At 40.7% G+C, this 15,067-nt stretch overlaps 1 protein-coding gene and 1 long non-coding RNA gene across 5 annotated transcripts in view; one reads left to right on the forward strand and one right to left on the reverse strand.

Annotated features, from left to right (window-relative positions):
- Positions 1–15,067, reverse strand: part of LOC117208945 (dorsal-ventral patterning protein Sog) — an 86,660-nt gene that overhangs the window by 26,792 nt on the left and 44,801 nt on the right. For all 4 annotated transcript variants that reach the window (XR_004487797.1, XM_033450494.1, XM_033450492.1 and 1 more), the window contains exon 2: positions 2,408–2,511. Coding sequence is in view for 3 of the 4 variants with exons in the window: in XM_033450492.1 (XP_033306383.1) it covers positions 2,408–2,511 (104 nt within the window). In the remaining variant the exon portion in view is untranslated. The remainder of the gene's footprint in view (positions 1–2,407; positions 2,512–15,067) is intronic.
- Positions 5,105–7,104, forward strand: LOC117208960. Its single transcript, XR_004487805.1, has 2 exons — positions 5,105–6,024; positions 6,540–7,104. It is a non-coding gene; the product is annotated as an uncharacterized LOC117208960 (long non-coding RNA).

Genomic DNA, 15,067 nt, shown 5'->3' on the forward strand with positions numbered 1-15,067 from the left:
TTTCGGAATACGTAAGATATCTGACTGAAACTTTTTATTTTTCTTTTCTTTTCTAATTAATACTATATTAATAATTTATTTTGTATTATAGGCAAGTAGCCTATTGCAGGAAAATTCTTGGCCCCTCTCACTTATAGTTTATTACAATATAATACATTTTTTTATTATATATCTTTATTATATATTTTTTATATACTTCATTATACAGGGTGGTTGATAACTGGTGGTACAAACGGAAAGGGGGTGATTCTATGCGAAAAAAGAAATCGAAAATATAGAATAAAATTTTTTTTTTTTTTAATTTTTCCATCGAGACAACGATCTACAGTGAGATCCGTTATAACGAGACGCGATAAAGTGCACGCGTACCGAGCGAAAATTCAAAGTCGATTTTCTCGAAAACAAAGCCTCGAACGAAAAATTTGTATTCTATATTTTCGACTTCTTTTTTCGCGTAGAATCACCCCCTTTCCGCTTGTACCACCAATTACCAACCACCCTGTATATCTTCATATCTCTTGATTGTTATATCTTATTGCTGCTGTTATTGTCCTTAGTCCTTTCTCAGTTAGTATTTATCTATCCTATATTTTTATATTACATTGGTATATGTATATACATATGCACGTAGCTATATTTTGCATCTATATTTCTACATAAAAGTATATTCTTTTAAATGTGCATTCTGCTATCCATCTATGTATAGTTTTCTAGTCTTTATGGCTGCTTGTATGTAATTGAAGATATTCTTTATTGATATAAAATATTTGTGTTTCTTTCCTTTCCATATTGCAGACCTGGCATGTTTCTGCGTCGTTTATTTTGTACTTCCTCCCCCTCCTCCCCGTTTCTTTTTCCTTGTGAAATATACCTAGAACGAAAAGCTTCTTCTATTAATTTCAAAAATATCAATATAAATATACCAATTGCTCTCGCATATGAGGTTTCCTTTTTCGCCAAGTATACCTAAAACGAGAAGCTTATTTCCTCAACTTTAAAAATATCAGTATTTCAATTCTCCTCGTATGAAAGACTACTTGATATTAATTATTTAAGACGGCCGAATTAATCAGATACAATCTTGAAACAGTTAATGTACAGGAACACGTTCAGAATTCCTTGACAGTGTTTAAAGGACGTGGTATGACGTGTCACAATGTATCTACCCGTAAAACGATACGTGAGCAATATATGCGCCTCGCTCACGTACAGTAGTAGTAGACGAGCTAAGAAGCGGACGCCAGTCTGTCTCGGATCAGGAATGGGATTAGAAAGCACGTCAAGTCTCCGTGGGTCACGTCACCCAGATCGAGATTTAGTCCGTGCCTCGCGTATTACGTCGGTCTACAGTACTATCCAAAGGGCAATGCCATTTCTACGACCTTCTCGGAAAAAGCGATCCAAGAAAGAGTCGATATCGATTAGCTTGTTGCATACGGTGATTGTCGGAAATCTATACATTCTACATAGTCTATGATCCTTCCTAGTAAATATTTCCTAGTAAGTATATACGTTTGACGTATTTTAAATTCCAGAGAACTACATAAGCTATTTTATATGACGTTTGATATATTTTAAATTCAAGAAAAACATATAAGCTATTTTATATTTTATAAAATTGGAATTCGTATGGCCAAATTGCTTTTACGCGTATAGTAAGTAAATACAAAAATCGAATTGAGCTTAGGATTATAAATAATACATTACATCAAATAATTAGACTAAATTAAATGATAGATTACGTTGATATTTGAACGGACGTCAATTATTGACATATCGTACGATGATGACCTATGACTGTGTGAAATGACGTAATCCAGACAACGATATTTTTATGGTAACTGTTTGACCAGGAATTTTACCGAATTAACTAGTAATTTGAATTGCCAATGGCTTATGTAAGCAAAATTTATATAATAAAATTAAGAAAACTTATCCTGCAAGGATAAGATCTTACGTTCGCACAAATTGCTAAGGTTCACCTGCAAATTTGTATTGTTATATCCAATGTTATATTAAGATCAGTTTCTATGAAAGATTTATGTTACGTTATTTGCTATGTTGAATTATTTCGTTCCCATTTACTTGTAATCGCAAGATTATAGAAACTTGCGACGAACAAATGACCCGGCCAAGAAGATAATAGATCTTTGGTACTTTGAAACAAGCTATAGCGGCGGAGAACAGGGTGTTCCGGGACTGTTGTACCTACACGAATAATCGACGTGAATTCCGTAAAAGTCGCGTCAGGTCGGCCAGTTACATAGAAACGTAATGTTGTACGTGCAGCTTGAGGCTCGCCTCGCCGCGAGGGGGTTAAAGGTCGGACTCAAACGAACAGGGGAGACCCGATACGTGCACAAAGACACGCACGAATGCGTGAGGACACACCCACTTTAATACGTACCGGAATGCATTCGCATTTGATGCAGTACATGACTCCGAAGGGCGGGCCCAAATCCGCGAACCAGGTGGAGCCCAGTTCCCGTATCTGCTTGCCGAACGTACATTCTGCAACAAAGAGGCATTTGAATTGGCTTGGTGAATTTGTGGCTCCTCTTTTCTTTTTCCCGTTTTCTCCGACTGGTATATGTACGACTTAGGCGAATGAAAAATGACTAGGCGGAAATATTTGAAAGCGAACAGAAAGTGGAGATTGTGGATAGGAGAGGAAAAGAGGGCGTTGCAGAGGAGAAAGGTTTACGAATAAATATTCCACACTATTTAACTGTACTATTTGACTGCGAGAAAAATTCATGATCGTCAATTGTAAATTGTACGTTTATATCGAGATTTATATCGAGTATGTTGAGATTGAAACTTAATATCCAGCAGATGTGAAGGCACTTCGAGCAAAGTACTGAAGAAACGGATTAACTATTTTATAAACTATGTATAAAACGTGATACAGAGGTAAGAAAATTAATGCACTGGTTATTTAAGTTTCCATTGCGAAAGAAAGAAATCGTGTATCGTTTAAGTTATACGTAATACGACCACATAATCCCTTTACATTCCAGAATGGGATAAAAGTGAAATCGCGGAATGAATGGAGGACTCTTTCCGGCTGGGGTACGCTAATCGCCAGTCTCTGAATCATCGCCGTGCTCGAAGAAGGAGCAAACGTTCCTTGGTCGCCGCTTAAAAATCGCCGAGACGACGATGAGACGGTGCGTAAAAGAAGAAAGCGACTGGGCGAGAGAGAGAGAGAGAGAGAGAGAGAGAAAGGAAAGCGGCAGAAGGCGATCTGAAAGAAGGAAAAAGAAAGCGAGCACCATTCTCGCAAGGCCGTTGCCTCGTTTAACAGTGACGTGGATTCACCTTCTTCCGCTAAGATAAAAAGAAACCGAGGGAAAAGTCAGCTAGGTCCGTGTATGACTGTTAGGCGCAACGACGTCCTTTTCTTTTTCAGCGTAAAAATAAATACTCGACCGTGCCCGCGCCGAAAATAACCTGCACTCTTTCTGTCGGATTATGCGACTTATCGTCGCTTCTAAGAAACCGCTTCCATCCCCTCCATCGAGCGTATCACGCGCCCGGTAACCGAGCGATTCGTGCGCGTTACACCTCGACACGAAGAAGTTTCTCGAGACCGGAATACAGCAATCGCTTTATGGGAAGCGTGGCGCCGCCTCGCGTGCTACGCATCACGTGACAGCCAGTGGATAAGCAGCCATCCCTACACGTCGAATCGATAGTTTTCGATATTTTGTTGGTATTTTATATCAAGGTGAATCACAAATGCAACTCGCCATTGCGAGTCAAGGACCATAAGAAAATAAATCATAATTGAGTTGTCATAAGAAGACGAAGGTTAGCGGATCATATATTAAATAATAACGGGAAGAATTCCAACTATCCGATACAAAGTCTACTCTAACGATCAACAGACGAGAATGCGTCTAAAGTCAAAAATAAAACGTAATAGATTATAGGCTGATCAACTGAAGTACGTGGAATTCTTCAGCAGCGTACCAACGAACCTATTAGCCGAGCAACGGTACAAATCACGGTTGAATCCATCCAGAACCTCAATACGATGCAAGCGTCGCGACGCTACACGTTTCAACGAACGGGGAAACGAAAGGAGATCGGGTCTCTTTGGATTCGTCCAGTCGTTCCGTTTGCTTCAAATGTGCACACATTCGACAGAGAAAGAGAGGAAGAAAGATACACAGTAAGGCTCGTTGCGCGAGGTCGTTGCACCGTGTGTACTAAGTCGTTCTAAGCGCATGGTCGGTCCTAAGCAACCAGGAGAGTCCGAGAGAAGAGAGCCTCGATACGCCACCGCATCGCAAATATGCGAGTCCAGTGCTACCTCGCCCTTTATGCGGCCGTGTTCATATGTCATCGATACTGTTCAGTTCATCGTTCAATTCATCCCAGGTATAACTCCTTTCTCTTCGTTCTGTGTGTATGCGCCGGCCTTTATTGCCGATTGCAAACAGGCTTCTGTGTACCAAAGCATTTTTGCGATACAGAGATCTACGAAGGCACAACTATGAAGAACTATGGTTTACTAGGTTAAAGAAAAAATGTAGATCAGAATCGCCACATTCGCGAACGTATTAATGGCCTGAATACAGGATATGGCGAGAAACAGGCAGTGTTGCCAACAAAGTCAACGAATTCCGTCCATTTCATCCGGCTCGATTTCCTTCCTCCGTTTAACACGAGACACGCCAGCAAACCGAATAAATCACTCGAGTATCGAGGACAAAGCCAGAGAACGAATTAATCCCGCCACTGCGCTATGAGGGACATCGAAATCAGAGGAAAGCTTCAGGGAGAACCGTTGCCGTGTTGGCGCACCGCGCGTGCACGGTCGACGCTCTTTATCGTTTCGATCTGACATTCTCCTAATGGACCTCTTCTCTTTCTCGGCTCGCGCCCTCTTAACGCCCGTTTCTCTAGAATTCGTAACGCGATACGTAGTGCGAAACGCGCCGATAAGTCGTTTCACAGGGAACATAAAATTTCACATTTAATAATATTGTTAGATTTTTACCATAGACTTTACTCTTTCTATACTAATTGTCTTTATATATATATGTATATTTTTTATAGAAGTTTCTCCTTGCTCTGTTATTTGAAGTTGCAGCGCTATAGAAATACTCCATTGCCCTTACCGCATAAGTCTAAGCTCATGGGAAGGAATGTAACAACGGATAGGGCGGGAGCATAGGCGTCAAATCTCGCTAAACGTTTAATCTATTATTGGAAGGATGAGAATAGGACGTCGTAGCGGAGTGGACGACGCGATGGACGACGGAGTATAGAGTGTGGCCGATGCTAATTTGGCCCATATACTAACGTTTCATAGACCGTTAACTCCGTTGCTGTAACTTATGAACTGTGAAATTTTGTGCGCTTTATCTCGAGCCAGTGAACCGACCGCGCTTAGCGCAGCAGCAGCTTCCTTGGCCATTTCGCGGAACACTAAACGCGCCCTCTCGGTGAACCAATCAGAAATTCAATGGCCTGCCCCATGGTGGCGTTCCGCTGTTTTTCCTTGTACATGCATAATGGCGCTTTTGTGGCCGTCCCGCGGTCTTAACACGTAACAAAATTAAGGATGCTAGCGGAGAACAGCCGCGTAGAGGGCGTTCACGCGAATTACCGAGACATTTGCATAAATGGATTAGCATAAATTAAACCGAATGGAAAAGCGTCGAGGCTGCGTCCGTAAATTGGCCGCGATTTGCATAAACGGAGAAGGCCTTCTCGCGTAACGCGTTCCTCTCTTCCCCTTTCGGTTCGCAGAAAAATCGTACGGACACGACACGACGAAAGTCGACGAGTGCAGTCGTAAAAAAGGAGCAGCCACTCAAACGGCGTATAACACTACTACGACGACAACCAGGGCCATCCTGAGAGCCGACGACGTAATACGGCGTTTGGGTTGAGACACGTAATGAAAACAGGCGTCCTCAAACGGTTGAGTGTCGGCCGTTTCGAGCAGCGCAAAAACAGGAGGAGACGCTCTTGCTGGCGACACCAGTTACGACGTCGTGTTTAAGACGGGTTCGTGTAAATTCACTTCCACTCCGGTGGAGGGGCACCAAACGGTTGCTATCGTTCGGTAATACTAATATTGACTTAAGGTGAAGATACACACAAAACATTTGTTGCATTATGATCCGTGTATGTATATAGCTATTTAGTTTGAGAAATCTAGGGGAAAAAGAGGGATTAGTAATGTGTACAAGGTCGTTATTTATTACTGACTTTTGATATTAGATCGTAGTCTCTCTACGGGGATACGAAGGGGATCTCTAAGATATACTTAATATTTTTTCAGTCATCATCTCCTACAATGTAATAATATTTGAAGAAACTAAAGCATTTATAGCATAATTATAGTAGTTTTCACCAAATTATAGAATTTGAAGAACTTTATCTTATATTTCTGATTTATGTAATGATCTTCTATATATGTAGTATCTATTATACGAACATATTCTTTGTGCCTTGTATTATCTTCCAATAATATGCTACGTTTATGTAACTATTACTAATTATTGCCTGGTCTTTTGTAGGTTACTGCAAGGTCAATATTAATTACCGTTTTTAGATCAAAGATGGCGTTATTACACATTCGAATGAACCAAGGCAAGTAATTTTAGTCAGAGGATAATTTGGTGTATTTAAAGTTCGAGCATCATCCGTTGACGATTCATTCCTTCTAGCTTTAGCTTTCAGCGAATCTCATCAAGAATTCTAGGAAGACTGTTTCTGCCACTATTCTGAGCCACGTAGTCAGTCTAGGATAACGATGAACGCGTGGCGCTTCTAACTGAGGAGTTCGATGAACCGCGATGAATCCTCAACCGGGATTCATTTAGGAAAAATACGACAGGATAGACTACTGTTAATCCTAAAATATCTAAGGCGTCGACCGTTGACTCGGCCTGTCCAATGTCGGAAGATTGGACACGTTACCCCGACTTTTGCTTCCACAAAACCGTTCTTGCCCGCAAAACGTCGTTAAAGCCAGACCGACGACTATCTTACGCACGACGAAAGAAGCTTGCTCCAAATTCTCCACGGTAAAACATTTACCCTGACTTTATTCCTTCTGCTATTCAATAAACTGAACGAGAATATGGACGCCAAGAAAGTTGTAAGAAAACTTGCCAACAAATCCACACGTGCTTCTTTCCTTTTCCAACTTTTTGCCTGCGCGCGAAATTCGAATCGCGATCAGGGACACGTTTCAGTTTCGGGGACGATAAACCGTCGACACGCGAGGTGTAACACGCCTCGACCGCGATATTAATTTCGTCTGAGACTAGGTTACATAAATTCACGATATAAACTCTGCCGTTCGAGAAACGAATCCACAAACATAACTCGTAAATGTGCGCCCTCATTGGCGTTCTTGTAAAGTTCGCCATCTATTTACATATTGTTAACAAACACGTTCGTGAGCTTTTTTACGAGCTTACTATCCGCGAGAAAATTGTAGAGTGATCATAAAACGTTTGAAAATGACAACCGTCTTGGTATTCTTCGTACTAACTTTTTTATTCTTACTGATTGTATTATATTCAATGAAACAACTCGTTTCTCAGTTGGTAAATTAACACAATTTTCTAAAAAAGATTATTACAAACATCCCGTACAATTTTTAATTTTCTTCTTCATACTAAATTCATATACTGTTGGAATTTTAAGTTTATGAAATGAATATTATGTTGTAGCAACAAAATCTACGATTGTAACAATAATAATAGTACAACAATAAGGTAAGGTAGAATAGGACGCTACAAAGTCACGTGTGCGTTCTCAGTATCGGCCGAAATTCGTGCTAGCATCTTAACACAGTTGCACGGTTCTTCACGCGGAACAGGATATTTAAACCTGCATTCGGCCCACTATCTTTATATCCATCAAACCGCCCTCTAGGTAGTTTTGTAACAACGCTATGAGTACGTCCTCGCTCGCTAAAATAAATAACGTTCTCCACTGGCGACGGATAAAAAAGGACTAGAAAAAGAAGCGACGCGATAGCCGGGTGAGTGAACGACAAACACATGCCACTTTCTTTTCTTGCTTTTTCCACTTTTCTCCATCTTGTTTCTTTTCCATGAATCTCGCGGCGTTACACTTACTTCCTGTCCCCCCTATTTCGCGATCCGCCACTTGTTCTCTTCTCCTCCCTCTTGCAACATTCGTTCAAACTCTGATTCTTTCTCACTCTGTTACATAGGCGTTCTTACTCATCTCCATCTCGAGTTTCACATCACCTTTAGCATCGTATACGGTCTCACGTCACGTGACATTGCGATGCACCGAGCAGCATCGAGGTTATTTTATCTGAACGCGAACGTGCTTGTCTTGGTCGTGTGATTTCTAACGTTTCATTGCCGCACTAAACGATGCCATTGTTTCAGAATGAAAACAAGGCCCATAAAATTTCCAGAAAGGCAAGTCGAATAAAGTTAACCGCACGAGCATTTAGGTGTTATTAGAATCGACCTTAAGGCAGATTCTCAGTTTTACTGTCGTTTTTAATCGAAACGTTATGCCCAGCTACAAGACGATTTTTTGCCTGAATTTTAATTAACGAAGAAAGGTTAATTCATGGTAATAGGTTTTTAACACGATGACAACTGATATTAAGGAGCGTTTAGAAGTGGTTCATGGTGCCAAATCAGTAGACCACTACGCGACCGTCTTTAAAATGAAAATTTATGCACAACGAGGAACATGCGGGTAGTCTGGGATACCTGCTAAAGATAGATTCAGCTTTTTTGCTCTTCTTTGCTTCGCGACAGATGTTCGTAGAAGATCTATAAGGTCAGTTCGCACATAACATGTGACGTCCGAGTTCGAAAATCAGGCGATCAGTTTAGTACACAAATCTGACGAACTCTAAATCCCCAAACATAGTCTATACGATAATTGAATTATCACCAAGTTAGGTGTGATCTCATTAACTGAGAAATGCGAAATTGGATTTGAAGTCGCAAGCCGAGTAAAAAATCACAAATGTATTCACGGACAAATGATTTAACAGAAGTTGTGAAAAATAAAGAAGTGACTAACATATCAATCTATATATAGCTTATCGCATAATAAAATTACAACCTAACCTAACGTAAATCGCCATCACGCGACGAGAAACTAAATGAACCGGTAACCTATCGCCACGGAAGCAAAGGGAAAGGCTAGGAAAAATGAAACGGAACGATTGGATAACGATCAGGTTGAGATTTTTCGTGGGCGAAGTCAAACGAAAATAAAACGCGACGTCTTGTCCTCGCGATTCCCGACGAGATCGTAACGACCACGCGAGGAAGAAAGAAAAAAAGTAAGCAGCGGAAAAGACACGATAGGAAAGGAAAGGAAGACGAGGGAGCAGACGAGGGAGGAAGTGTGGCGAAGCCAGGTGCCGTCGACATTGTCCTTACGCAACGCTGGCTGGCCGTGAAGCATCGTCTGGCCGAATATGAGGGCGCTATCTACATCTTCCGGTGCGGCCCGATCCTTGAGGGCCACTTTCTCATAGGTTGGTCTCCTGACACTGCAAGTGGGCAGACACGTAGGCGACACACTCTCCTCGCGACTTCTCTTCGTCGACATCGACACATCGCGGTCGCCTCTCCTGCCGTGTCTCGCCACTACGTTATAAAACGGCGACGCTGTTGTACGGCCGTACCTGCTCTCCTGGCTACAGGTTTCACGTAGGTGTACGCCTACGTGCGCCTCGACCGAATATGTATCTCACCGAGTCCTCGATCAACATTAATATGCAGAGGAGTTAAAGTCGAGTACTCCTCGGCCTCGATTGAGCTGCACGCAAACTCATCTACGATCTGGTTGGCTGCAGGGAAACGAAGGAGTCAAGGATTTGCACGTTTTATTCTCAATTATGGATAATTAGTCGTCCTAATTTTGTTTTAAAGAAACGAAGGGGAGAATTACCGATGATCATTCTTACGACCGGGAAATCTATATCATTAAAATTAAAAAAGGTGAATGCGCATTTTTGCAAATTTGCATGTTTTTATTAAGGGTAAGGTAAATTTTCATATTCTTTAAGAAACCATGTTTTTATACTAACAGTCGACTGTTTCAGCCTGAAAATATATGAAACGAAGTTTTGCTTTGCAAATACGAATTCTGGTGTTAATTAGTAGAATGCGAATATTTATGCATTTATCAAGAATTTGTACAACATCCAAAAATGTATGGAATACAACGTATTAAATATCTAAAGAAAAGTTCTCGTTATATTCAATGGGTGAAAAATCTTCATTTAGATTTCATTTCTTTAATTATGTTCGCAAATATTTGACATTTACATAAATAGACGCATTAATACGCAGTCAATTAATCAGACATTGACATTAGAATCAGCCTTAAGGTTACGTGATGATCTCAGAAATATATTAAATTTCGATAAAAGATTGCTACTCGAGTAATTAATAGGTTTTTATAGGAATCATAATATCTGGTTCACCGTTTCGATCTGTATGAAAGAGGCGTAAATCTCTGGGCGAGTACGCATGTAGGCGAAACGCCCTCGCAACTTCACTTTCCCGGGGCGAGCGCCACCGGCAGCGTAGTACGAGGATCACGATGACGCTTCCCACACGTACTTTAGCTGTTTTCACGTAGCTACAAGCATTTCAAAAATACTCTGTCTGGGAACAAAACACACAACACACACCTACGTCGGTTCTAAACAGCCATTTCAGCAATTTTCTTCGGTCGTCAAAAAATATAATGAAATATAAATGGCCAGACGTGACTCGAATTAAAAGGAATTACGCAATTCAGGCTTGAATACCCACATGGCTAAAATTAGATGTCACTATAGAATTTACAGGATTGGTGAAAAAAAACAGAGACCGCGCCTTTATCGGCAATCGAGCCCAGACTTTCATGTTTCTATGTAGGCAATGGTATTTCCAATCACACCATTACTTCAACAGAATTTTATACGACTTTGTCGCCACATAAAGTTGCTTAATAGAATTTAGATATGTCATATAATGAAACTAACGAATTCTGAATTTCCTCCTTTTCAATTTTTATAATCTTTCCATGAACGTAGTTATAGAAATTGTTGAAAATTGTGGATCTTTGAAGCCGAAATAATGTTATAGGAACACTAAATTTATACTGAGGATTAATATTAAAATAATGAAATATTTATTTCATGAACGATTCCTTATATATTCATCGATACACACTTGCACGCGTCTCGGCACTTTCTTCTATACCCGACTGTTAACCGACTCTTAACCGACTGAAGAGTTTACATTCCTTTGTTTTCGAGACGCTTCGGACACACATACTTCCGCACACTGATATTCACATACAAGTATCTCTACTACGCATTTAACCTAGTCCAGCACAGAAAATTATACATATCTCAACAGAAATACATCGATATAATATAGAATATAACGAAAAGTGAACATAGGAAAAATAAGGAATTTAAATAAATTGGGTTAGTTTTTCTAGATATTAGTAATACGCATAAACAAACACAATATCATAGCAGTTCTCAACAGATAGCGAAAAGGTTAGATTATAAGTATATTCAGTCACGTGACTCGAAACGCGTCCCACATTACCCACCAAACTAAGCACGGATTCCGTCAATGCTTCCACACGCGCATTTCTATATCTCCTAAAATACGTCTGGTGAGAGAACAGGAGTGTTACAGGTTGATAAGCGAACGATGTTTTACTGCCGTGAGGGCATATAACAATGCCGCTTTGTTCGTACCGCGGCGACGCCGACTTAAAGCCGGTGTTTTCTACTGATACAGAATAAATTTATCCCATTGGTCGGCGACATAGTTGACCGGCCGACTACAACAGTGGCCTCTAGAGTCACGTGATCCGTGAAATTCCTAATATCCTATATATATAAGCAAAAATTTATGTCCTCTACTACGAATACGAAAATATTTGAAATTTCATGGCACAAGAAAACGAAGTTTTAAATTACAAGAAGAAGAAAATTATAATCTCAATTTTCAATTTCACGTTCATCCCTGTTTAAAATATCTTCCCTGTTTCTTCTAACCATCAACGTAGGTGGTAGAACAACAAGGAAAGATCAAAGCTGTAGGTGATCCTATCTGCCGGCGGCTTTAGAAGCACAATTAATCTCTTTCGGTGCGCGTGAAGGGAAACGCCGACGAGTAACGTGAAAGGTCGAGAGTTCCCCGCCAGCCAGTGACCCTGCGGTATTTTTCTTTTTGAAATAACTTTAAAACACAAATATAAGTTTTTCCCACATGATTAAATGATGTCATAAGGAGACATCGAACACGATAAGCGAAAGAAGTGTGAAATTCCAATTAGAGGCACTGAAGTGTGCAAAAATATGTCACCAAGTCACTGATGCGCCCTTCATCATGGACGATATAAGAACCGGGCGTGAGGCGACAGAAATATGTATTGCTAGTCGATCGTAGCAGGCCGTGCCGAACAGTTCCAGCGCAGCGCAAGAACGGGAATGTTAATGCCGCATCAAGAGTTATGATAAATGGTGTGATTTTGCAAGGGGCGCGCGAAGAAATATGTTACTGTCGCTCCACAGACGTAGAAGAAATAGCTCTTAATAGTGTAGAGACGTGGTTTGATCGGTACGCAATGTACGATTCTATATTAATAACATGGACATAAAAAATTAAAGTAAATCTTAGTAAGATAAGATATTTATCAGATTTTTATATTTGCTTTACAGTGCAGTAATTTTTAAAACATTCTTATTATTTGTCTGACAGTAGGATTCAGAATGAGATCTAAGATAGAATTCCACTAAGTGACATACAAGTGAGTTGAGCATACCTAATTTAATGTCCTTTACTACGTGATTTTATGTGTGATTCTGTATGCAATACTTTGTGTAATTTTTCGGTCATACAGTGCATTTCTATTCTTCCGTGTCATTGGAAATTAAAAAAATAATGTTATAGTACTGGAATGAAAAGAGCTATGAAACTTCAATTATAGGTTAAGACTGAAAATTCTTATGCATGATTTATTGGAGGTCAGTAGACAGTGTCAATGATAACACTGTTCCTATTCAGTGGAAGATCGCCACACGACACGCTATACCCGCTGAGAAGCTACAAACGAGTCAATGATCTCTCTAACCACTTCCCGTAAACAAACAGTTCGGCGCACGCCATGCGACGCGCAGAGGTCGAAATGCATCAGGCGCTCATAGGTTGCGTACACACTAAACAAGAACAAATCATACCAACCTACGATTCGTTGGTCGGGCTAAGGTATCCAACTTACTTATTACAATGAAAGTACAAATACAAAAAGCAATAAGACTGCAAAACAAACGTATGTGAAAAGACAGATTTTGACTGCACCAGCATACAAAAATTGGGGAATTAACCGCAACATATAAAAAAAATTCGGACGAAGAATGAAAACGTAGAATGAAAAGAGAAAGAGAGAGGGGAATAAGAAAGGACGAATGAAGGAAAGACGAAGAAGACGAAAAAAGACAAAACGCGAAGACTCCCTCTCCTCGCTTCTCTTTCCTGGCCGTACGCTGTCGTCGAGACGGCAACTGGCGATGCAATGTCGAGTGCCGAGTGCTATATATAGGTGGCCCTGAGTGTGCAAAAATCACCCTACAAAAATCTGGATCAAGGGGCCATTCACCAACTACGCCAAGCATTACGCGGTGTCTGGTGTATCCTAGAGCACGCCAAAGCGCCTTCAACAGACGTCGTCCAGATCGACGTCGCCGTCGTCGTCGACGTCGTCATCGTTTGTCCCTGATACATACATCAGAATGTTGCGTACGGGCATTCTTACATCCATATATAGTAAAAGCCGAATCAAATTCTGTACTGTCGCTGTCTGCCAATGCTGTCGTTCCCCTGCCACTTGTTCAGCGCTCGAAAGATACATTAAGATGATCGTTAACGCTGACTGTGCAGGTTTTATATTCGGGTCGATCCGATTCACGCAAGCGTGGGACGTTTGATTGTCGATTTGCATGATCGTGGGTGCGGCTCGTATTAGATTTTACATTTACGATTTATTTTTATACTTCCTTCTCTCTTGCTCTATAATGTAATTAAATTTGTAATAGTCTTCAGATGAAAGTAGATCGCTAGAACGTTCTTGACACGTCCGATTGGCTGCTGAATCACGATAAGCGTTAAGCTGTGCCCTCACTGGCGCGATAATTAGAAATCTGTCGCTGATAATCCATGTTTCTTGAAGAAATTGCTGATATTTGTTGCCTATTGTTTCTCTAGGTGCCTTTACGCTCGCCAGTTACCAGTAACAAAATATGCTGTTTATTATATATTGTTGTTTCTATGAGGATGCACCTTTAGGTTATGGCTTTTATGGTTAGTAAGTCCATATTTTAACAAACTGTCGTTCTAACGAATACGTCGAAACAATTATATATAGATAGATAATATATAGATTCCTACGAATATATGGGTTAACAATTCTCAAATGTTTTATTCAAACGTTTTATAAACGGCAGTTAGTCAGAACACGCGTTATATCTATAGCATTAGATCAGTGCATGGTGATAATTGAAATTCGCGTGACTAGTGGCGCCAGAAACCTGCTAGAGATCGGGCGACGCGATAAGTCAGCCGGAGGCCAGCGTTCAGCCGACAGAAAAATCCTCGTGCGATATCCCTGCAAAGCAACTGAGCACAGGTTGTCCGAAAATGGGCAAACCTCTTCCAAGAGAAAAGAGGCAGGTCCGTTGTTATACTTCCTTACACGCGTAATTATGACCGTATTTGTCGTCACGGCTGAGATCAGTCTTACCTATCTGCTCACTGATCATGCTAACTCGTCTCCTCCTTTCACCTCCACCTCTGATCCCCCTCAACTTTTACAATTACTATTACAACTCAACAGTTCCCCTATCATTTTTCCACGAGTCTCCACCCCTTTTTCCCTTATATTCATTTCCACCTCCGTTCAGATTCCTTTTACGGACTTTCTCGTTTCTTTCCTCTTACTCTCGCCATCTTTCTCCCCTCCATACTGCATCTACACTGACTGCTCCCGACTGTAACTGGCACTTCACCTTTCTCCA

The sequence above is a fragment of the Bombus bifarius genome, unplaced genomic scaffold (genome assembly GCF_011952205.1).
Source record: "Bombus bifarius isolate JDL3187 unplaced genomic scaffold, Bbif_JDL3187 scf7180000008165, whole genome shotgun sequence".
NCBI classification, from domain to species: Eukaryota; Metazoa; Arthropoda; class Insecta; order Hymenoptera; family Apidae; genus Bombus; species Bombus bifarius.